This window comes from Plectropomus leopardus, chromosome 19, assembly GCF_008729295.1.
Source record: "Plectropomus leopardus isolate mb chromosome 19, YSFRI_Pleo_2.0, whole genome shotgun sequence".
NCBI classification, from domain to species: domain Eukaryota; kingdom Metazoa; phylum Chordata; class Actinopteri; order Perciformes; family Serranidae; genus Plectropomus; species Plectropomus leopardus.
Genome location: NC_056481.1, coordinates 12,921,105 through 12,946,489, shown reverse-complemented (window position 1 = coordinate 12,946,489; position 25,385 = coordinate 12,921,105). Strand labels below are relative to the sequence as shown.

The window sequence follows — 25,385 nt, the reverse complement described above, 5'->3', positions numbered from 1 at the left end:
TGAAAGTTATTGTACTCATTTATTGTAGTTTACTGGACTGATAGTTGAACAGACGTCAGTCAGCAAACAATTTTATGATTGCTATGACTCAATTTTATCATGACTGTAGGTTTTGTGTCACATGACTAAGGTCAAATTTCTTGTGGTTCATGTCTGAACAGTTGCGGGACACCTCAGTTGTATTTGGCCCTGTTATGCAGGTAGATTGTCTGACAAATTGGGCTTAAAATGACCCTAAACTACATATTTAGTGCATATACAGAGTGAGCATTTCACAGTTCATTATTAGTGTGACTCCATGTTTTTCATCAGGGAACCTTCGTATGACCATCATAAATTCAGAGTTGCCCAGTGAAGTGCGCTTTTCCTCTTTCCTGTTTGTCAGAGAGCGGCTATTGTTGTATTCTGTAGTACTTGTGAATGGCACAGGAAAAACAAACTGAGAGATCTCATGTTTAAGAGTCCTGTCCACTCTCAGTAAGGTCCAGTTCCAGTGTCTCTTCTTTTGGGTTGGATCACTGTCTGGGCAAGGGCCATAAGACAGTCTTAATCTTTTATTTTTATTTTGATTAAATTAAGGTCAAGGTTGAATTTATTTATAGACAAAGCAGGTTTGTGCCAACATACTTTACAACCAGCATGACTGAGAAAAAATGACTGACACAAGACATAAGCACTTAAGTACATGAGTAAATACATAGTTCACACACATATTTTCCCCCACACACAAGCATACAGACCTAATGTGTATCAATGTGGGGTAGGCAGGGAACGAAAAGTGGGTCTTAAGACACCTTATAAAGGAGACAAAAGCTTATGCTTCTCTCATATTTTTAGAGAGGATATTCCAGAGTTTTGAAGTAGCTACTGAGAACAGAGAAGTTTTATTGGAGTCTACAAGACAAGGATAGCACAGAACAAGTCAAATTAAACCCTCAGATAAGGATATTAGCCTTCCATTTGACATATTAACCACAAGAAACATATTTACAAATCCAAACCCAAAGTTCTTCAATTGAGCACATTCTGATGAGGTCAAATTGTTCCATATATGTTATTGTACATTTTTTTAACAGATGTCATCCTATCCTCTGCTGCCACCTCCAGCCTGGTTCTGGATGTATCATCTGTCCTCCCAGCTCGTAACAAAAGAGAATAGTGCAGCGATCAGCATCACACAACGCTCTTTCTTGTTGATCATGGAGAAGAAGTTGTGGGAGAGTACCGGGAAACAAGAAACAATGGGATCTAGTTTCTGGTTCTAGTTAGTATTTTGGCACAGCACAAAAAGGAAACTGAAAATATGGTCTGTATTATCTGTTAGTCATAGTGATGACGCAAAATGGATAAAAATCCCTTCCTGATTTATCAGTTTAACAAGTTCCACAATGTACACTGACATTACTGTTTTGTTGCTGTTGTTGTTTTTGTTTTTGAAGCAGATTTTATCAAAGCACTTTTTGTTGAAAGAAACTAAAACTTTGGTGTTATCTAATGATGTTTTCCTCAAATATGTTCTCTGTACTTCATTTTGTTACTTGCTTCTATGTCTCTTACTATTCTTGCAATCTGAGTACTTCCTTTAGGCCTAATGTCTAGGTGGATTTAGTAAAGATCTATTATATACATTAGTGCTATTATAGTGAACAAGGAAAAGATTCTGCAGAAACATTCTCTACAGAGATGGTGAATGAGGACAGCAAAAACATAATTTTATTTTCGCTTTCAGTTTTCATCAAATTACGGTAATCAAAATCCTTTACAAATACAGGATAGCTGTGCTCATACAAATCAATGCTGTTACATAAATACACCAGGATCTCCTTGATTCAGACACAAAAACACAAACAAAAACACAAAGGGTTGAAATACATAATTGTAGGACTACAACGGTAAAATTACATATATATATTTTATGGTCAATTATCATTTTCATAAAAGTGTATGTAAAAGTGTCTGTGTGTGTTTATGTAGGATTTTCAGTAAAAGTGTATGTACTGTATGTTTGTGTCGTATTGTTTGTGTCTCATCTAGGGCCAAGTTTCAAAAAGTCAAAAGTAAATTTTCAATTCTGGTTTTGTATTTTTAAAAAGTTCCCACTTGGATAGTAAATAATTACAGTCCCCTGTTAATGATGTTGACGTGCATGTGTGTGTGTGTGTGTGCGTTTATGTAGGATTTTCAGTAAAAATGTATGTACTGTATGTTTTTGTCCTATTGTCCGTGTCTCATCTAGGGCCAAGTTTTAAAGGGGCCTTGGGAGATGAAAGGTTCTTCTTGCCGTTGTGATGCTTCGCTTTAAGGTTTTGTTTTGGTGCCGTTTTCAAGTAAAAATGAAGCTGTGAGAGGAGAAATGGAGAACAAGATGTGAGTGATCAAGGTAGAGCACATTTCCAGCCTAAAAGAACATACACACAATATGAACAACAAGTTGAGGTGAGGGTCTTCAGAAGTGTATTTACAGTACTTACAACCTGCTTTTTTCCACTAAAAAGGGGTAAATTGGTGGCTAAAACTGTGAATCAGCTGTAAGATTCCTGTCTATACACATAGGAACACACCTGTATGGCCTCAGCTGGTCCCACTGTGACAGTGCTGGTGGAGGGGACGTAACCTGGGGACGATGCTGTCACAGTGTAGGTACCTGGTAACAGAAGTCTGAAATAATCGCCATCCACTCCTGAAGGAGCACACATAGGAAAAGATGAGAGGTGCAAATATCCAAGTCATGCCATTGTAGAAGAAGTAATTGTATCCTTTATTCTATATGCACTTTTTTCCAAAACATAACAAAACCAAAAAAGAATGCCTACAAATTTGTACATCACTTGGGAAAACATGTTGTTTGCCAAGGTTTAAATCATCCTGTAAAGAGTACATCCTATTTTGTATTCTGAATTAAAAATAAGGCCAACAGAACAACATTTACTTAGTTATGGTCAATTTCTTTGGGGAAAAGTAAAGTAGAATAAACAGCATCTGTATATATTAGGCAATTATCTGAATAACATAAAGTTAAAGGTATTTTAATAACTTAAAACATTCAGGCTTTGGGGAAAACTTTCAGGGCTGGAGCCCCAACAGCCATCACCTGCTCCACCTCTGGTTTTATTTACAGTATAATAATGCATCAGATGTAAAGTGTTCATTACAGGTTTCTGAAATCATTTGTAGGCTTAAGTTGTAACTATAGCTGTAAGATTAAAAAATGCATTTATAAAAAGTTTAACATGCCCCTTTAAATGTAGCAGAGTTTAAAAAAGTATAAAATAATAATACTGAAGTAAATTACAAGTACTTTGAAACTGAACATATGTACAGTGCTGGGAGTAAATGTAAATACAGTGTATGTACAGTGCAGTTTGCGTTATTTTCAAAGTGCACTTTCACCAATGACCACTAGCTGGCATGATTGCTGCTTGTTTTATTCCAGGGTGAGGATGGACAGCACTATTCTAGTACATCACTATGCAGGACATCAGCATATCATTTACCGCATGCCCTCCACAATCACATATTCAACATTGCAGTTAAAGAGGTTAAAAAACTCACAGGAAATAACAAACACATCTGTACAAACATTAACTGACACCCCTCCAGCCCCTTCTCACCACTGGTCACATCATGGTTGACGCCAGCCACTGAGATCTCAGCGTTGCCGATAGGGTTGTTGTTTTCATCGTACACCATGCCTTTTATCCCATGATGCACCTGAAACGCACAAGTTATTTCTCCGTTCAGTTTGATTTAATTTCTCACCGTTCCTTTTTTATGGCCTTTCATGCTTGAGCTTGTGTCAACCAAAATATGTTAAACAGGCCTATGTGTTAATACAGGCAAGTCAGGTATGTGTGAATAGCTTTGTGTGTAAGTCATATCAGGTCATAAATTACATTACTGAAGCAACTTTTCCAAAACTTCAGACCTTATTACCCTCCTTGCCCCTGTGATCCGCATACAGTAAAACTAAACCAGAACAGTCTCTGCAGCCCTTTTCAGTTCGGTCTGTTTAATCAGTGCTGCAGAAAAAAAGTTTTCCATATCTGAGCTCTCCCTTGTGGCTTAAGAAACACTATTAGTGGCAATGGATCACTGCATTTTATCTCAGCACTCTGACAACCTTGGATAAAGGGTATTTTGTCCTCAAACCACGGCCTCTTTTCATACAGACGGAGGGTAAAAGTCAGCTTGCTTGTGTTACACTGAATTTCACGCAGCTAATTTTAAGTCACTTTATCCAGAGAATCCAAGCCAATATTTACAAGAAGCTGGAGCACTGGACTCTTGGTAGCTGGATTTTTGTGTGTAACTGTGCTGTTTGTCTGTCTGTTTGTGTGCACCAAGCTGTAAATGACCAATAGTTTGCCAAATACTGAGAGTGCGTATGTCAGTGCTGCACGATATAAGGAAAATATGCAATATGGGATAACTTTTACAATATATAAAAAAGATATTAAAGTGTGCTCTTGTTGAATTTGAGCTAAAAACTCAAAGTTCATGCCAAATAAGTTTCTCCCAGAGAAGGTTTTGTCATTTTAGGTAGTTCTTATCACACTGATGTTTGTTTAAGGGTTTGTTTTTCTGAATAAATTTGGTTTAAATTAGTTATTTGATGCTATAAAAGAGGGCTTTGACAGCATGATTGACCAGTGTATTTGCCAATAAGTGTGCCTGCTGTCAATGGCTCTGCTTGTGATTTGTCAGGTGTTTGGGTTCCTACCCTTTGAATACGACCCATAGGAACGTTTCCTAAATTAGCACACTTACCAGTGGACGACATTGTACCTTCACAGTCACAGTTTTACCATATTACCTGGTGAGGTTTAGAAAAATAACTCATGGTTCTGCCTACAGAGTACAACTGTTACTAAAGAAATGTCACGTGACATGTCACCTACATCATGCGACATGCATAATACGACATATGACGGTATGTTCTCAAATTAAGTTGCTGACTTTTGGTTTCACCTGGGACACATACACCTGTCTCATAGATGAAAGCCTGTGTTTGTTTGATCCATCAACCTAAGCAGACTTTGTCGCTCTTTGTTAACTATTTCACTACTATTCTGTTACTAGTGCAACCGTTTTTGGTCCCTGCTTATTTGCTGTCAGCTGCTACATTACAAAAATTCCAACAGGGAATACATTCGAATGTCTTTTGGGATATATTCACAAGTAGCGATCAAATGCACACACCCCTTTGTGTGGCATTAACAACTTTGTAAGTGGACATTTTCTGAAGGCTCCTCGTTCACAACTTTGTGTACACAACTTCCAATGTCGTAAACACAAACTCACAATTTCAATGCAGCAGATGTTGAAATAAGCATACTATATCGCCTTACTTCCTCCTTTGCTCCCATAATAATTACTACCGTCACTAGAGGTCGCCACCTAACAGAAAATGCAAACATGCATAGAAATTTCTGCTTGTAAAACTATATGGTCATATTTTGAAAGAGGGCAATCTCATGAGTTCTGACCTGTTCAAGGTATGAAACCAGTGCTTCTCGGTTGCCCAGCCATTCTCTAGGCAGTGCTGATGCTGGAGGAAACTTGTCACAGCTCAGTTCCAGGGTGATCTCAAAACAGTTGGTGTACAGGTAGTTGAAGTCCTGCATGCCTGAAACACACAGAAATAGACTCTTTACTTTAGATCTCAAGGGAAAATCCGAAAAAAAAATGTTTTTCCATTTTAGTGGTTCCCAGTGTGGAGTTGTTTACATGAAGCTTTGGTTTGCCTCTTTAGGTATTTGTTCAGATTTGTTAGGAGTTAATGTGATTTATCATTTTTAGACCATTTCAAAACCCATCACATATTTTTGGTCATTGGGGCTTTCTCTTTTATTTTTTTTCCCAACCATTGCGTTTTACTGTTTTGATGGCTTTTTAACATCTTTTGGACTAATTTTAATCCCAACAACAGAATGGCTTTTTGAAAACCAGAATTCTCTGAGTCTTTGGCAGGTTTTTTAACCTCATAGACCATGACATAATGCTTGGCGCAAAAGGAGTTGCTAAAATAAACATAACATGCTCCTACTAAATGCAACTGTGGGCGTTTTCATCCAATTCAAAAGTTTGCATGACTCAACCGAACAAGCTAAACAGATTCACATTCCAAGGAATAATCCCGACCAGTTCAGACCAGGACTTATACATCAAAGATGTGAGTACTGTTATTGTAGCAGTTACAGATTAACTGAACTGAAACTGAATACATGCCCAGACATTTTGATGAACTTGCTGTAACTTCCAAGCATTCTACGGCAAAATATTTCTCGTAAACCAATCGAGGCAAGATGAGGACTTTAATGTGCCTGCCAGTGCCTGAGCTCGTATAACTCCTAATGGCCTGTGAGTGGCCAATGCCAGTAAATAATATTATGTTAACCAAACCCTAATAACACACCCACTAAGCACTCTGACTACTTTCACAGAAGGCTTCACAAAAATGTAAAAATAAACCTCAAATATTCACAGTTTTCATTTTCAAGGAGCAATTGTAGGACAGAAAATCGGACATGGTTAACTGCTGACAGGACATGCTGGATGACACCGGACTAAAAATACAGTCAACACACTGGAAGTGCATATTTAAATCTGCTCCAGTATAGCCCAGTTGGTTTAGTTGGGTTTAGCACTCATATAGACATAAAATTAGGTTGATAATAAATAAAATTGTGTAAAAGGCATGTGCATGTGATTATGTGCATCCATGTAAAAGTAAGTTATGGGTGTCGTTCAAATTTTCTTTACAATTTTTTTTTTTTTTTTTTCATTTTTCTGTTTCCCTAGAATCAATAGTGCAGTAATCTATAGTCAAACAAAAGGAAGGAGACAATGTGTTCACACAGGATAGATGATATCAAGATGTTTCCAGATATACATCTGAAATCTGATATAGGCAGATTGTAGCAGTTTGAAGACTCTTAAGGGACCGTATGACAATTATTGTGGTGGGGAGGGCAGCTAAACCTAATGGTTCACTTTTTTAAAAAAGCAATGCCCTTTTCAGTTTCATTACATTTTCCAGTGGGCCCATCCCTTAGTTTTATTGTTCTTTACGACATATATTGCATGTCTGTCCATCCTGGAAGAGGAATCCCTCCTCAGTCGCTCTTCCTGAGGTTGTCTACCATTTTTTTTCCATATTATAGGTTGTTTTGGGGTGTTGGGGGAGAGTTTTTCCTTAGTCGATATGGCGTTCTAAGGACAGAGGGATATTGTATGCTGTAAGGCCCTCTGAGGAAAACTTGCATTTGTGATGATGAGCTTTATAAATAAAATTGACTGACTGACAGACCTTGAATTGCAAAAAAAAAACAATAACAAAATAAAAAACTGCAGCACACCCAATATCTCAAAATCATATAAAAGAATCAAATGTGTACTTTGTTTAAAATACTTGTTGCATAACCCAGTTTCTCTGTCAGTACTAAAAAGGTGCATAAATAGGCGGATGTCTGTCTGATTTAAACTTAATATGTAACTATGCAATTGAAACAATGAAACATCCAAATATCACATTAGGTACAACTGACCAATGCAAAGTCTTGCCATCCTAAGTTAATGTTGCTAGGTCAGACCATGGACTGTAGATAAAGATATTTTTATTTTTTAGTTTTCTAAACAGTCTAATGGGTCGGACAACATGAATATAATGAGATTAATGGGGGCTGAATTCCATTTAGCTGCTTTGATTTCAGGATTGTGGTATACTGCGTGCTGACTCACTGTCTCTCTCACTGAAGCATTTAAATAGAGCAGAGCCATAATCAGCCTTGTTAGTAACACCTGTGCTTTTCTTCTACAAGCCAGAGTGTCTGTCATGAGAAAGGCCCATGTCGGTTCCTTTTGGCCCTCAAGAAGCTGAAAGCAGGGACTACAATATGCAATGCAAGGATATATTCACAATGTTAACTTTTAAAACAACACACATTAAGGAAACTCAGTCAAGTCCTAACACAAAAGGGAAAAGGCCACAAGTTCTTTGCACAGAGACTCCTGATAACAAGACTATCAGACAACATGCACATGCTCCTGCACTGGGTATGTGACACAGGTATGTGTCCTCTTTTCCCCTTCTGGGGTCAGTAAAGTACTCTATGAATGTATTTATTACTGACTACAAACAATGGTAGTCCATCTTTACTATAGAAAGTTAGTTTAGTTAGTTGCTGGGTGGCCCCCAAACCATTTTCTAATTCACAATAAAAAATAAAGTGGTGAGAGTAAAAGGGAAAACTGACGGAGATTCAGTGTCATGGCTACATGGTAATCCTAGATTTGCAACAATCTCACAAGCTGCTTCAAAATCATCGTGTCTTGCTGTTTAGTGGTGTGACACTGTTTCGGTGACGCTGGTTAAGTTTAGTTACCATCTAGACACCATGGCTTTCAAACTCGCTCAACTGTAATTGGAGCATCGGAGAAGGGGGGGGGCAGTTATGGCCAATATACAGTAGAATGTGTTAATACCATTATCAGAGACAAAATTAAGTAGACGTAAAAAATAAATTGGGGTGACATAAAAATTAAAAGGGCGTGTGCTTACAAAAATTTCATACTACCCACCTTTCGGGTTACTATCCTTACTTCCACTGCTAATCATTTTCACACACTCCCTAAAGTTGTTGTTGGCATGTGTCATTTACAAACGTAAGCAGCTAAGCTGAGGGGTCAGTGGGAGTGCTGCTGTTGGTGTAGAGAAGGTGAAGAGGTTAAAGGCAAGAGGAGAGTATGGAGGCCTCGGAAAGAGTCAGAGAGTTCATGACGACACCAGGAAAGCTTGCCTTGCGAGCCACTCGAGGCATGTCATTCATGCTAAAGTCTGTGCCAGCATAGTCCATCATTAGTGCAGGTGGCCTTGGCTTTCTTTGGAAAGAGAATAATAGTGGATGCTCTCCAACACATGGGAATATTGCACACGGAATAATGTGTTGGTGCGTGGAGATGGTGAGTCAGTGTTGTGCTTTACGGTGCTGGAAGGTAAATTCCACTTGTTCTTTCCAATGAGTTGATCTGACCTGACTTCAACTGCTGTGTGTTGAGTTTGTAGCATTTTAAAAGTCAGTTTTATCTGTTGCTTTCACCTCAGATCCATAGGCTTTGCTTACCTTTGGACAGAGAGTACCAGCTGGCCCCGTTGGTGATCCCCTCGTCAAAGAAGTCCCCACAGTTCCAACCCTTGTGCATCCAGCTGTGAGCGTACGAGTAGGTCCTCGCCAACTGTCATCACACACAAATGCCCAATCATTCACATGTTTTCACACACAAACATACACACACAAATGCACAAAAGACAATGATGAGATCATATGTGTACAACATCTGGAAGGATTTTGAATCTGGAGCACACCTTTCTGAAGATTTTGTCATCTGGAGTGGCCGCGTACGTGGTCCTCCCTCGAATGCGAGGGTCTCTTGATTTGTCGAAGGGGTAATTGGCTACTACAGCTCCTCCATGGAGGTTGGCTGACAGGACAAAATTGTAGTTTTGCATCCATTTTATGACCGCCAGAGTCTCTGGTTCAACCTGTGGAGAAGATATACAAATATAACTTCTAGGGCTGATGTTCTTACCAGACAGTGTACATTAAATATTGCAGGGCTCATACAAGGTGCTTGATGCTTGAATTTGACTCTCAGAAAATTACGTACTGGAATACCTTTAAAAAGACAATGCGAAAGCCCCATGCCCTGATCTCCAATAGCAGTCACTGACTTCAGGCTTGATGAGGATGCCTGTGTCCTGTTAGTCAGACTGAAGCTGCCAATTGAGTGTTTTCTCTCTATTGTTCCCACTGAAATAACTCAAAATTAGATTTTTATAAACCAGGTTTTGTGGGGGGGGTTTCTTTTGCATTTTTTCTTCTCACCTGGTTTACATATAATAAATATGGTCTTTGTTCACCAGGGCCATCTTGATTACTGCAGCCTGGGCTGAGGAGAGAGTACTGAGAGTATACTGAATTATTTTTCACCAATGTGACCCATTTCTATTCTAAAATCTTGATGTGAGAGTTCAAAGGACCCCTTTGCTAGTTGTTTCCTTGCCAAAATTAAGTCAAGATTTTGAGTTTTACTTAACCCACTTCTCGACAAGCTATGCTGGCATGCTTGGTACCAATGGATGCCTTAAGTTGCCTATTTTCACAAGATACTGCTACCTTCATGTAGGCCGGCCACTTAAAGACAATAATGTCGGCTTCCAATCCACCAAGGTAGCAGTGCTGGGGTAAGCAATTGAATCTTCTTTTGGAGGTGCCACTGGCAGTATCTACATAATGTCCATCTCTTTCAGTTCAACTGTCATTTTTAAAAAATATAATCCAAATTTAGTCCATACATTTATCCATTTATTTATACTACATTTATTTATACATTAACACATACATAAAACTGTCCTCTTTTGCCTGTCAGACCAACTGTATACTGTCCTGTCACTGATATTGTTGCACATAACTTTATCCCAGACTTTTCATAAACAACACCAGTGTACTGCAGAACATCTGGTTTTCCTTTTACCCAGAATCACTGGCTTCTCTGCTTGGCTTGTTATCTGGACAAATCCTAGTTTTCCCTGCTTTACCATGTGCAAATATTTTCTCTGTGAGTCTGTTCTCGAGTCTGGAATTCAGTTAGAAAGATGACTTCAGAAGACAATGCGAGATTAGGGCTGCAAGGATAAAAGCACAACAGATACTTCTTTTCCCTTGCGACGCTTAAGACATAAAACCTAAAAATTCCACTCGACAGGCTGCCATTTATTTTCTCTGTCAGCGCTAACTATCCTCACACACTTCCAGACATATATCACACAGGGAGACAAGGAGTAATGCCTCTCCTTGAATGAGGTATGTGGGACAATAAACACAGTCTGGTTCAGCTGGAGCATAATCAGGGCGATTGGGGACGACTGACCTTGAAGTGGGACTTCTGTTTTGAGGACTGGCAGGTGTTTATTGTCTGTGGATCTTTATATACACTCGGACGCGTTTGAAGTCAGAGCTGTCACCATGGCGTAGGGTTTCATATGACATGCTTACGCTCTGATGATCATATCTCACTGTTACAAAACTCATAGCTCAACAGACAGAGGGAATACCATGCCATCTTAAATATGAATCTACATTTTCTGGATCACTTGTCGGCTTTATTAATAGACAAGGTCGGATTTCACAATGTATGAGGGACGTCCTTTTACAGGAATCAAAATAGTCCCATGTGTCACCTGGAAGTTGCAGTTGATTTAAAATTAGTCTGAGTATATTTTCACCTTTGCCCTTCTTAATTTGCATCAGTTTGTGAATCAGTCTCTCTCCTCTAGATGAAACATCATCAGTTGGCTAATTAAAATGTAGCATGGCTGAGCCTGCAGGCAAACGCAGGAGGCTTGTGGCTTCGTGCAGCCTGTGAGGATGTAATCCTGACTAGCATGAATGAAGTATCTGTAACAGTGGCACAGTTACTCTTTTGTGTTTGCCTTTCAGGAGGCAGTCATGTGGGTAGACGGCCAGCTCGCGACTGGGAAGACCAGTGTTTTAGTTTTCTCAAGGCTTTTGAAGCTCAGGAACTTGTAATTAGGGGGAAAAAAATCAAAAAATCAAAAGCTGCCCTTTGCTCTGGAACAAAACCACTTTGTTGATATGTAACATAAAAAACAAATAATAATATTAAATTTAAAAAAATCTGTCACGCATTATTTTAAGGTATGCTGCTATGATATAATAACCCATACTTTGTATTAAATTAGATGAAAAATGTAAATAATATGTTCTTCAATAGACAGTAAATAGCCACAGTTACACCCTTATTAGACACCTGCATCTAAATTATGATATAATTAAAGCTGCTGTAGGCAGTTTTATATTGGCATCATTGTGTGAAAATCCTGGGAGATTATGGCCAATCACAGGTCATTTCAGCGAGAGGGCGTTCCCAATGGCGGTTTCAAAAATGCAGATGTACACGTATCCCATGGTGAAAATGACTTCTCTAGCATTGGCAACAACTGCCTACACTGCAGAGCAACCCAAAAAGGGAAGGTGGACTTATAAAAAATAAGTCTAAAAGAGAGTCTGACAAGCATGTCAAAGACGGAGAGAAAATTCTGCTATGCTGTAAATGCTGCTTAGCCCTCTGCTGATGGGAGCCAAAGGCCCATGGCTGCAGCTTATATTTCACGTTTATGTAGCTAATGTTAGCTAGCGCCTTAAAGCACAGTGTCCTCGCAATCCCCAATGCCAGGCGACATCCCCAACTCCCTGCCAAATCAGCAAACTTTCTGTTGCTGCCATTACGCAGGTTAGATCCACTGCCACTGGCACTGGGGGTGTTTATGTTTACTGAATTTGATCCGCTACATCCACCAATTACAGGTCCGTCTCCAGAGCTGTTGCCCACTTTCTTCCTAAAGAAGCAGTCTATTTGTCACAGTTCCACGTTTCTTATAATTTTAATTACGTTAAAAACTTTGTTCCCACATTCATTTTGACAAATGATGTAACACTAAAAGTCATTTTAATAACATTTACTGATAACAGTATCACTAAAAATAATGCCACACTCAGAAAAGCTTAAGTCTTATAATCTGATGGAGATAAACAACATTAAATTTATATGACTTTTGATACTTTGAGGGATGTTTTATTATATATTCAAAGACATTTTATTATCCAGCTATAATAACACCCAGTGGTTTTAAGCAGTGGGGAACAAAGAGTCAAATTAGAGGAAAAATGCCAGGGAAGTTAACCTTGAAAACAGAAGCCCTGTTAGTGTCTGTTGAAGATTAGATGCCTACAGACAAGACACCCCAAGGACCTGACCTTAATACTTGAAATGTACTTTTCAGCTGACTATTAGCGATAGTTTGACAGCACACATCTCCTCCCCTACTTCCTACATTTTACACCAAATTGATCTGAAATAAGTGCACAGTGAAATTAAGTCACAGAGAATAGAAGACTATGAGAACTATGTCTACAACAGCCATCCCTGCAATACTGAGCCACAAATGCAATACATCAACAGAAGTGCCACAGTTTATCCCCACCAGTGTTACTATTAGCTCAGGGCTCGAGTCTGCCTCTTGGAATTAATGGACAGGACATGTAGTTGCATGAACAGTACAGGATTGTTCAGAGAGTTTAGTGTGTTTCTGTCAAGTTAAAAAAAACATTTCAAGAAATCTGATTCGTGGGTTTCAATAGTCTCATTGCAAGAAAAATATCCATTAAGATCGTGGCTTTATCATCGGTTCACTACTCACCGGAAAAGACAGGGTTCCCGCAGAGCCTTGAGAAGTCTCAATGTAAAATGCATTACATTACATTATACTGTATATATGTTACAAAAAAGGGTCTTAATTTGTATTTAAATGTCTTATGATAAGACAAGAGAAGTAGGATTGTACAGAGATCTTTTTCTTTTTCGGACATTACATTGTAAGATCTTAAAATAATTGATAATCTATTTTTCTTTAATAATTAACCGAATGTCTTTCGTTTTAATGTCCCACAGATCAGTATAGAAAAACTAATAACACTTGTATTTTCTTTCCGACTGGAATTGTTCAGAGTAGAGTCTGCAAATTTCCATTTCATTGTACCCAGGATTATATGGGGGAATTGCAAATTCAGTTCAATTGGCTTTTAACAGAGATTTCGCCACATCGCTAAAACCAGTACAAGGAAATGCATGCAAGGCTTGATGTAAGTTATGCAAAAACTTTTTAAAACTTGTGATAGAAAGCAGGGAAGTGGAATCCCGTATGCAGAGTGACAAACACAAAATATCCAAGAAAACTCTCCTATAAATTTCCTAGTTTTGTACTATGCTCGTCTGTGCCACGCGACAAAGAGGTGATATTTTATGTTATCATTAATATTTGGACAACCCTAAATATATGACCTTTTTTCTTCTTATATTTAGGTTATTGTAAAACTGGTCTTAAATTTTATTCCAAGTGGCATTAAAAAAGTCTAACTTGCCTTAAGCTGTAGAAAACCTGAAAGAGTACTAGAGGTGCCAGTGTTTACTATTCAAAGACAGACTTGGCAGTAAGTTGATGGTTTGAGTGAAATCACAGATTTGTGGAGAGTTATGGTAGCAGGTAACAGTTACACTCTGAGACAGCAGAGAAGGCCGCTTCACATTCTCATGGTGGTGATGAAATGACAAAAATGTTTAGCTGAAGCTGAAAGTCTTCATAAACAGTGCATGTATCTTGTCAAGTGTTATGATTGCACGATTGAAAGAGCTTTAGAGGACGTCTGTGTGTCAGCTTCATTTAATTGTTTATCAAAGCTTATTCTGAGCTTGGAATTCATTTTCAGTGCTCAAAAAACAAACAAAAAAAACCCCACCAAACAGATACAAAAATAGTCAAATTTAAGGTCGTTAGGGTGGATCCAAAAGAATATTTTCAGTGTTGCTTTTTCTCCGCTTTGTCATCTGTGTTGGAACGAGCATCATGCCCGCCTGTTTCATATTGCAAAGACAAAGGAGAGCGGCCTCCTTCTGACCCAGATGAAGAAAAGCACAGTTTATACGAGGCGATATAGGTTTTACAGTAAGATAAGCAAACACACCCATCCAAACAGGCCAGGCTGTACAGGCACACACAAACATATACATGGAACAGACTATTCACTGGGTGTAGTTGCTGTTTGAATTTATGGACCCATTTCTTTTTATTTAGAAAAAGCTCAGCTGGCAGTGGAGTCTCATCCAGTACAAAGCTCATGATTTTTTTTTATGTCAACAAAGTTAAAGCCAAGATAACTCAGCTATGTTATAGTCTCATTATTCAACCCCATATTCAAACACTGAGCATGCACTCACACAAGCATGAAAAATGTACTCATCCATCTTCCTTACTCCCACATACATGTTTTTGCACACATATGCACAGAGACATCAATAAATGGGTGTTTCCTGTATGTTTAACCAGTAGCACTGACCTGTTGCTCCCAGTTGTCTGGCAGGGGCAGGTGGTGGTTTCGTCCGTTGGTCTTCTCGTAGTAGTACATGAGTGCATTGAGGTCTGGAAAGTTTCTGTTCAGATCATAATCTCTGGCGTTCCCTCGACCTACCAGGTAGCCGTTAAACTCTGGACCCTGTTGACCCACAAACAGAATATCAAGTTTCTCAAACCTTGTTTTTTTTCATAAGAGAGTGATTGAGTTATGATAATTTGGCGCCTTGGGTTTTAGTTTGTCAGGATATGAATTCATATTGCTTGGAAGCAGCAAAGGAAAACTAGTTTGTAGACTCCACAAACTGCCCAGACAATCTGCACTGTCACAACAGCAAATTTGATCCCAAACAGGCTTTTTTTAATGTACTGGATATAACATTTAATTCACCATGAGTTCATTGCTTCTCATTCCAAACTGAAATCTTTCACAAAAAACTTTAAAGGATGTTAGGACCCCACAAACACTTACTTTCTCTGTGACATTACTTTTGATTACAGTGTCTAGGAGTTTGGCAAGGACCTATGCAGTTTTTCAGCTGCTCCCGCAGTAGTGGCAGTACTTAAACTTAGTTAAATAACTGATGGTGAAACGAGTAATTTCAGCACCGCCTAGCTAGCATTAGTGAACTACTGTCTCGGGTGGTTCTATAGCATAAATTAACTCAGTCAGCTAACTTGGCGTCAATGTGAAATATAATCTTAGTTTCCCTAACGAAGAAGAAACTTGACCACCAAGTGCTATTATTCAGTTGGCATCACAAACAGACCACATACAATATTTGTCAGTGTTTTGGTTTAACTAATGCTAACCAGCTGGTGACTCAGCCGAACATGTGGTGGTTGTTCTCTTACTGATGACAGCTGTTGAAAGAATGAACAGAACATGTAGGTGTCCTCATGAATGCCTTCAATTTTACTTTAGTAATTTTAAATACATACTCATCTGTGTTTTTTATTTACGCAAATAATTTATAAAAGTTAATTCAAGCAAACACAAACATATTTGGCTTAAAGTAACTTGTCAAAGCGGTCACTATGTTTACTAGTGGGAGTAGGAGTGGGGTTTTTTGTTTGTTCGTTTTGTTTTTGTTTTGTTCTTTTACCATTGAAAACCATTTTTTGTAATCAATTAACTGAGTTAATTCAGAAAATTGACAAACTTTGCTGCCGTTCACTGTCAGCAAGCAGAGAGACTTGTAATGGCGGTGCATGGCAGTTTGCAGAACACAAAGCAGCCGAATTTGTCTATAGTTGGGATACATGAGTTTGACATTTGTGTTTTTGAATCACATGTCTCAACAATCATTGGATGGATGCATCTTTTGTGGGTTTGTGTCTCTTTGCGGTCATTATGTCTCCTTGTAGTTGTTTTATGTCCCTTTGGGGTAATTTTGAGTCTCCTCCTGGTCGGGACATGTTAGTTTGACTTTTGACATTTTTCTAGTGTAGGGCCAATTGACATTTTAGGCCCCAGGTTCTGTACCCGATAAGCCTGTTCTGTAATCCTTTCATGGTGTACAGCCTCAAGGAGTCATGAGCACAGCGGTACTCTCCTGTTTTATTATACATTTTTCATTACTGTCTCAGAGTGCCTTGGAATTTTTTTCGTTTGCCCTTTTCTCCAATTCACTCGAAATAGTACATTTCATCATTCGGTGCCACTTTTGCAATTCATAACTGACTGTGAGGCAAATATACTCTATCTTTATCTTTTCTTTTCTTTTCTTTTCTTTTTTTATATCTGGATCAAATTCAAAATATGATTTGTTTCAAAATAGGGAGGCTGTTATTGAATTTGCACAATATTTCCATGCAGACTTTCTGACCTGTTGATAAATAACTAAAAGAGCAGACTGAACTCTGTATGTAACCACTTTAAGGAGCTGCATACAACATTCAGAACATCAACATAGCAGCAAACAACTATTTGCTTGGTAAAGATATAGTGAAATAATGGCGTCCTAGTAGAGAATGAAGTCACACTTTCTCTGTGTGTATCTTGTAATCTGAGTTTCTGTTTTGTGGTATATGGTCCAGCTGCAGATGTATTGCATACATACACCATTAGCTCTGTCTGCACTGTTGTTGTTGGCACTGTTTGCTGCTAGCTGCTAGCTCAGCCACCTCCATGTTGAGAGCTGACAATGCCGGCTCAGACTCTAAATCACAGATATGCTCTGAATATTGCATCCTTTCAATCTTAAATTTGTTATGCTATGGGCACAAAACGATCATTTCTTTTACTTAATTGCAATTCAAAATCTGCATCCTACCGATTAGGATGCTGGGGAATGAACCGCCCCCCTGTTGTTGTCCAGATGCTGCTGCATCCAAACATCTGCTGATGCTACAAATTATAGTTTTTTGTTCGTGTGTCGCCTGAGTGCCAAAGAGAGGGACCGTCATGTGCAACTTGCCTCCTCGGGACATATAATTACTCTCAAAGAGATTGTTGTTGAGATTGTGTTTGTGTTAAAAGGGGTGTGATTGTGTGTTTGTTGTTTCAGGGCCCGTGTAATTAAGAAAAGTAGGGGTCTTTCAGAGAGCAGATAGATGGGATTATTATAGGCATTTACAAACAGCTGAAAATTGAATCAAACAAAAACATTTTTTGTCTCTTGGTTTCTTGTCTGAAATGGATATTAACAGACATGAACATATATTTAGATGTATGTTATCTGGTGGAGTCAGTAAGATGTGCGTTGTGCTGTGATTTAACTTCAGTTTTCCTGAGGGACCGTGATATTTTCACATTTCCACAGGCAAGAACACAATCAAGGAAAAATGTGGGAACTCTTTCTTCACAAGTGGCAAATGATTGCTGGAGTAAAAACAGCCAAAGGCATCCCAGTGGCTGATTTTTCCCTGGTTTTCTTTTGGCACGTGGAAGCTTAGAGCTCACATGTATGTCAGGGTGTACATTACCTGTCTGGCAGCCACCTCGTAGCCATCGGGGTTCATGGAGGGCAGGATGTGGATGCGCGTGTCATGGATCAGCCTCATGATCCGCTGGTTTCCGGCCCGATACTCCTCGCACAGAAACTGGGAGAACTTAATGAGCAGTTCACGGCCGAGCACTTCGTTGCCGTGCATATTGCCCACGTACTTGAACTCCGGCTCCACTAGGGAGGAAGTGGAGAGGTGGAAGGGGGGTATGAGGTCAAAAAGCCATACAGAGCTGCCAAGCGTGACATTTAAAATGACTGCCTGTGCATGCACATACTATATACACATACATGAGCAATTTACTGCATGAAAAATAAAGTAGACTGGATAGGCGGTCTGTCTTTTTCACATTATAAATTCAGCCTATGCAATTTTTATGAGTTGTCATGGTAGCATCTTGGGTTTCTATATGTTACAGGATTTACATTTCAATTGATTAACATATAACCTGAGCAAAGTGAGACTATTTTGGTCATCAGCAGCCACTTTAGCAAGAATTGGCAGGATATTGGCAGATTCAATTCCCCTCTTTATTGTTTTATGCATTTGTTTTCCATGTCTGGCACCTACGTTACCCACAATGCAACTTGAACATGAGCAGTTTTGTCTGACATTCTTGTACGCTGGGTCAAACATGAGCAGATAAAGAGCACGCTGCAGAGGTCTGCTGACTCCACATGTTCAGATTTTTTTTCATTTTTTAACTTTATAGTCTTCAGCCTCAACTGACAACATTTGAGGAAATTTTTCAGACTTTGCTGGAGCCACAAAAGACATTGTACAACTTTTTTCACACATGCAATAATACTCCCCAAGACCTGTAAAAAGACTCTGATGTTGAGTTGCCACCTTGGGCTGCTGGTTAAAAAACAAACAAAACCAAGTCAAACCAACCCTTTTGTGTATTTAATCTAAGTGCTTATGGATTCACCTGTTCATTTGAAAGAAGATGAATGTTATTGCACAATTACATACTTAATGTCTTGACATTAACTTCTTGATAAGGTAGTTCTCGAGGTTCTGACAAAGATGAGCTCTAGGGATTGAGTCTGATTAAAGCTGATTGAATTATTTGGATAAGATCATCTGGCATTCCTATTCCCACTGATTGGGTGAGCCACCTATCTAAACAGTCTCCCTCTCTATATAAGAGGAGGTTGGCTCCTCCCAGGGGTCCCGTCATTAATCACTGCTGCAGTGTTGATAGAACCAAGGACCCCTAAACACTGCAGCTACACAGAGCTACTGCTCAACAGTTTTGCTCAAAATTATGTCATCTTGAGCCCTAACAACATAATTTTGTGCTAAAAGCATGGTACATACTATAGTGCTGCACTATTGCATTTGTTTGCATTTCAGTTGTTTTTTGTTATATGGACTGTTGTAATTTTATTATGTTGATCTACACACACCACATGTACTGCACGTCTGTCCTTCCTGAAAGAGGGATCCCTCCTCAGTGTTTTTTCTTACCCGCTGTGAGGGTCCAAGGACAGAGGGATGTTGTATGTTGTGAAGCCTTCCGAGGTTAATTATGATTTGTGACTTTAGACTTTAAAGATCAAATTTAAATTTAAATTGAATTGAAATTAATATTTGTACAGCCCATCGGGGCATGCTTTGTGATTGGGCCACAATGAACTTTGACTTGATTAGTCTGTAAAGCGCCTTGAGTTGCCATTGGGTATGAAATGTGCTATACAAATACATTTGCTTTGCCTTGCCTAATGAGAAGGAGAAAGTGTAGGTTTTTTTAGGGGGGGGGGGGGAGATACTTCCAAATTTATGAACACCCTTCACTAATTGCTTCAGGCACCCAAATGGCAGCTTGGGCGCTGCAATTCACCTCCTTTTCTTTAACGCAGGGCCAACTGGCCTCAGGTTCAGAAAACACTGTTGGCTCTAGCATGCAGCTTTAAACACACACACACACACACACACGCTCAGCAGCATGTGAAAGACGTGAACTTCCTAAAGGGTGCTGGGGGGTTGACCCAGACGAGACCTGAGGTCATTCCCCTCCATGAAGTGCACAGTTCCTGTTTTTCACCGTTGGTCAACTTGCAACAGAACAGGCGCACATCCTTCAATTCTACTGAAGGAAACCCCTACGTGTGCAAATGCAGAAAAAAAATGCAATCTCAGTCACAGCCAAGAAAGCATTCCCTGCAGTTTTTTTTTTCTGTCAAAGAGCTGTCACTAAATGTGCAAGAATGGAAAAATCTTCAAAACCACTTACATGAGTGTGACCCCTTGACTTGTTTTCAGTACAAGCATTAGCTGTGACGAGGTTATGGTTTTCAATTTGCAACCGATATGCAAAATAAACACCTGGATAGCTGACTCAGTGGTTAGAAGAGGGGGGTACAAGCAAAGCTTTTGCAAGAGCAAGCTTTTAGGGTTAAAGACTTGTTGACTCAAAGTGAACTTTAGTGACTTCTGCTCAGCTTTGAATAGCACCTCGCAATCTGTCAGTAGCTGGATGGCTGAAATTAAAATGAATCACAGATGTTCACTCAATTCTTCGATTTTTGCCTTTTTTTGTTACACTTTAAATTTTCCACAGATTAATGCCACCAACCAATCCACGCAGTAGTGTGGCTTCAGAAAGCTAAATCAGAAGCTTGTGTTTCATCTGTTGGGGAAAAAAAGCAGAGCCCCCCACAGACTGCTCCGTCTGCTGCCAGCTATGTTCTCACTCGCAGTCAGAGAAGCAAAACAAATGAGCAGCCAATGACTGCAGCCTGTGTATTTGAAAAACGTAATCATTATAAATCCATTCGCTGTACCCACAGAAATCGTATCATGTTTAAATTTCAGCTTCAAATGTTGCTTAGCAGCATTTTACAAAAGTTTATTCGTGCTGGTAAGAAAGGTCTACTGAAAATTACAACACAGGAATCAAAAAATATTTTCTATTATGATGTTATATTATAAAATGATCTCCTGATGAGTCCTTGTCTGTCTCTTCAAGCACAACCTATCAACACTAAAACAGTGACAGAAAGTTAAAACTAAAAAAAAAGTTATAACTAAGAAAAAAAGTGTGGAACAAACTGTTGGTGTAAAAAAAAAAAAAACGGACACTGAAAAGAGAGCGATGGGAAGAAAAACATCAGAATGCAAAAAGATTTTTTTTTTTAAAATCCAAATTGAAATTAAATAGTTTTAATACCTGTATTTTATTTTTAATGGAATCTATTTCAGTGCCAACATTATATTTTCAATGCCAAAACATTTTTTTTAGTTACAAAGCCTACCACTTACATTAGGATTGAAACTTTAAAAATATAAAAATAATTTTTAATGTCTGTTTTATTTTTCAGTGTCAGTGTTTCCGAACCTTTTATTGTCAATGGCAAAACTTAAAACCTATGTCCGAATGCAAAAAATGTGAAAATAGTTTTAAAAATTAAGTAAATTAAAACAATTTTTAATTTTTTCAGTACCAGTGTTTCCTTTTTAAATGTGGAAATATTATTTTCAGTGCCAAAACGTACAACTTCCATCAAAACGCAAAAATTATTTATAATGCCTGTGTTTTATTTTTCAGTAGAACTTTTTTCAGTGCTAATATTTCCCTTTTCATTGCCAGATTTTATTTTCAATGCCAAAACTTACTGTCGCTTTTCTGTCTCCATAGAATTTGCTGTATGTCTGTTGTTATGAATAATTCTCTTATGTGCACATGTTTAACCCTGGACATAAAGTCCTTCACTAAATCACATTTAACCTCATTCTAACATCCTTCTCTGGCTTGTCAAACAGAGAATCCAGGATTACTCACATGCTTCATGGATGCCCGGGTTGTCACTGAACTCCAGCACATAGAGGTGGCGCCCCTCTACACTGCGCCCAATGCTGTAAATGCGAGTGATGTAGGGGCATTCGCTCTGCACTGCAAACAGGGCTCGCACCAAATCCTCGTAACGGTGATGCTTGAACTCTGAGCCGCACACCCGGAGCCCCATCAGCCCCAGCAGGAGAGCAGCAACCCAGGGTAGAGTCCGCCCCTGCTGCATGGTCCCTCAGCCCAAGTTGCTGTGCAGCACAGGAGTCGAGGAGGGGAGGCTGGAGACTTCCTGCAACTATGCAAAACACTTTCAGATGTATATTTTCCTCCTCACACACCAAACATACTGCTTGCTCCCTTCCTTGCTCTTTTCCTTTCTATTCTTTCTCCTGCTCTCCCTCTCCCTGTGCCTCCTCCCACATACAGTCCTCACACTGAAGAGCAAGTAAGGACAGCCCCCCGCTCCTTCTTTGTCTCACTCTCCTCCTCCAACAGCTGCTTCTCTCCCTCTCTCTTTCCCTTTGGGTCCTTGTCAAGTACATGCTACTTGCTTTATTGGCGCTTAGAATGCTTCTGCTTCAAGTAGTTCGCCCCACAGCCCCCTGGGCTCTGTGCACACACAATCTGAATTTCATTCTGTCTCGGAGACACTCATTTTTTCTCCCTCTCTTTGTCTCAAACTCTTGTTCTGTGCTCCCTTCCTGGGAAAGAGGGGTTGTTTCCACGGCACTGCTCTCCCCAACCCCTGCAGCCCTCAATCATCCATTCATTAACTCTTAAGTCAACACACAACCCCTGTGTGTGTGTGTGTGTGTGTGTGTGTGTGTGTGTGTGTGTGTGCACGTGTGCCTGCACTCCTCAGATGAATCAGTGTGAGAGCTCTTTCGCAACCTTTGGACTGGTTTTGTTGCTCTGTTTCCTTGAAGCAGCACACACACACTCATAGGAAAACGTGTGTGTATGAATGCACATGCTCTTATGGCCCAGAGAAGAAAGACCAAATGCTGCAATTAAACTTCTAAAAGACACAGGTTGATGCCAAGACGCATGCACCCCCCACAGACACACTTGCACATTCTGCAGAGTGTGCAAGGGGTGCTGTCAATCAAACCTGCTGGAGAAAAGAGGAGCTTTTTCCTTGCAGAGTGTTGTGCAACTGCTTGTGGAAGTTTTTTTTAAAAAAAAAGAGAGGAGGATTGGCAAACGTGAAGCAAGAAAAAGATGGAAAATTGAGTAACAAGAGGCTCAGAGGAAGGACAAATGTGAAAAAACATACAAAGAAATTAGGAACAACTGACAAGGATGGTTAAGGAGAGGAGAAGGAAAGGCAGAAAATATGTTTCTCGCATTTACACACCATATGCCATCAGTGATAAAATAACTGGGACTGCTTTGGACTGTTCCTGATAGTCTCCATTTTTTATTGTGTTCCTTCATTGTTTACATCTGGTACATCTCGAGACTCCGCACCATTCGCCAGTCCCATTCACATCTCACTGCCATGCCAGCTCAGTAAAAAAGAACCTCTGTCACTGGCCCTGTAATTGTTGAAAGCATCTCAGGACAAGTACAGCTTGACTGCTTGAGTCACAACACCATGCATAATGTCTGGGTCAAAGATATAACTTCAAATTTTAACCTTGAGTGACTGTGTAACCGCATGGGAACACTAAAGACTTGCGCTGTTTTCTTTGTTAAAGGCACAGTTCACTCCAAGATCAAAATTACATATTTTTCTTCTTACCTGTAGTGCTATTTATCAATCTAGTTTTGTGGTGAGTTGAGGCTCGTGCTTGTGACAGTGCTAGATGCAGCATTAATGTCCTCCTCAGCTGAGGTGTAATGTTCACCAAATCAGTGGTGTTTGGTGAGCTATCAGTGGATGCATGTTTCTGATACAGTTAGTGGGTGTATTTCAGTAGAACATGGAACTGCTCACAACAAGGTCTGTGGATTATCTTGAGTCACCAGGTCATGATTTCCGGTATTGCTGTTGAATTTTTTCTTTTCTTTTTTGGCATTTTTTCAGCACCACAAGCCAAACGCCATCCAGTTTTCTTATAGAGGAGAGAAGGCAGACAATATCTCCAACACACAGAAACTCACACCAAAACAATTTAGGCTAATTAATAACACCACATGTAAGAGGAACAATGTGAATTTTTACATTGGAGAGAACTGTCCCTTTAATGAGATTTAAAGAAGTACAAGCGGGAAACTTAAATGAGTCAAACTGAAAGGTTATGTGATCCACATTCATGCAAATACATCATTTATAGATTACACATGCTGTAGGGACATGACATCTGGTGGATGTAAATGGTACTTCAGCCATGGACAATAGGTATGTAGGGTGATAATACTCATTATTTAGCCATTATCATACATAAACCCATAGAATCAGATATCTATGTCTATATCCATTTGTCTTTCAGACTAATAGGACTGTTTATTTTAGAAAAGTGTAACTTGCACTGTAGGCTACATAAAAATAAGCTTTTATTTTGTCTGAAGGTCTTAGTTGACCCATTTATGTCGCCAAAATTGACATGTGCATGTAAATCAGATGCACCTTTCTTCCAAACAAAGCAAAGAGGGAAAAGAAGAGGGTTAGAAAAGAGGCAAGAACATGAGTAGCCAATAGGATAATGTGCAACAACCACTCTGATTAGTCTACGTTGGCTCTTGCCAATTAACAAGCTTTAATTTAAGTCACTGTGGTTCCAGAGCAAATATACAGCTTGTAAAATAAGAGGGATTCTTTCTGCATTTGGGCAACAAAGTCCCATTTGGCTTCCAAAAGCACCCATTTTATTACAAACAACAACCAGATGTATTTTTAACAAGAACAAGTTTGACTTTTCTGTTTAAATGTTAGGCAATGTTTCTTTTTCCAACATTATTTGAAGTCATTATTTGGTCATTCATGGCATTTATAAAACTAGGGTGAAGTAAGGTAATGTGAGACATGAGGTAAAATGGGACAAATGAGGTTTTACATCTACTTGTTACCAACCAATCACCAAAAACACTATTGAGTTGTTGCTACAAATGTTATTTACATGAAACAATAATTTTGATTGGTCTGAGATGACTGTAAGCTATATGGCATGTTGATTTTCAATTTTTGGTAATACGAGTGCTGCAGCTATAACAACGAGGGTAACACCAGAAATGGTTGCAGGATACTGTTAGACTGATAATCAGATATTTTCATGACAGATTTCATTTTAGATGGAAAGGGGTTTTATAAAGTCATGAGTTATACTATTGTGTACTGCTCTCATCATCACAAGAGGATGTAATCTCGAGATCTCCAATCTCGTTATACACTGTATAATGACAATAAAGAGCATTCTGATGTAATGAGTCCACATGTGCATGCCCATTGTAGACAATATGGCACCAAAGAAACAAGTAGCAAAAGAACAGGGAAAGCATTGCAGGAAGGTTGGAGGATATTTTTGTAATTAATAATATGTATTCTAATTAATATATATGGATTTGACCACTTAAAAATAAATATTGTATCCATTTTCTCTGAACATGTCATCAAAGTAAGGTAGGGGTTCTTGATGTGTTTGAAGGTCCAAAGTTTCTTAAAATATTTTACTTGGCAAAATATTTTCTTTCTAGAAATATAGCATAGCACATTCT

General features: G+C 39.1%; 1 protein-coding gene across 1 annotated transcript; it reads right to left on the bottom strand.

The window, feature by feature from the left end:
* Positions 1 to 1,687: 1,687 nt before the first annotated feature.
* On the bottom strand, positions 1,688 to 22,143 carry cpn1 (carboxypeptidase N, polypeptide 1). Its single transcript, XM_042508433.1, has 9 exons — positions 21,723 to 22,143; positions 17,915 to 18,111; positions 14,973 to 15,128; positions 9,365 to 9,541; positions 9,123 to 9,234; positions 5,487 to 5,626; positions 3,612 to 3,711; positions 2,562 to 2,680; positions 1,688 to 2,339 (listed from the first exon to the last, which is right to left on the bottom strand). Exons 1-9 carry the CDS (start codon positions 21,955 to 21,957, stop codon positions 2,229 to 2,231), a joined length of 1,347 nt encoding a protein of 448 aa, XP_042364367.1. The 5' UTR covers positions 21,958 to 22,143; the 3' UTR covers positions 1,688 to 2,228.
* Positions 22,144 to 25,385: the final 3,242 nt, after the last annotated feature.

What these genes read in the sequence shown, in the direction of transcription:
- cpn1 (XM_042508433.1), bottom strand. Translation starts at nt 21,957, where the DNA reads ATGCAGCAGGGGCGGACTCTACCCTGGGTTGCTGCTCTCCTGCTGGGG. An exon ending in ACGAGGTGGCTGCCAGACAG is followed by an intron (nt 15,129 to 17,914) that starts GTAATGTACACC and finishes GTGGGTCAACAG; the next exon opens with GGTCCAGAGTTTAACGGCTA. An exon ending in ATGACAAAATCTTCAGAAAG is followed by an intron (nt 9,235 to 9,364) that starts GTGTGCTCCAGA and finishes GTGTGATGACAG; the next exon opens with TTGGCGAGGACCTACTCGTA.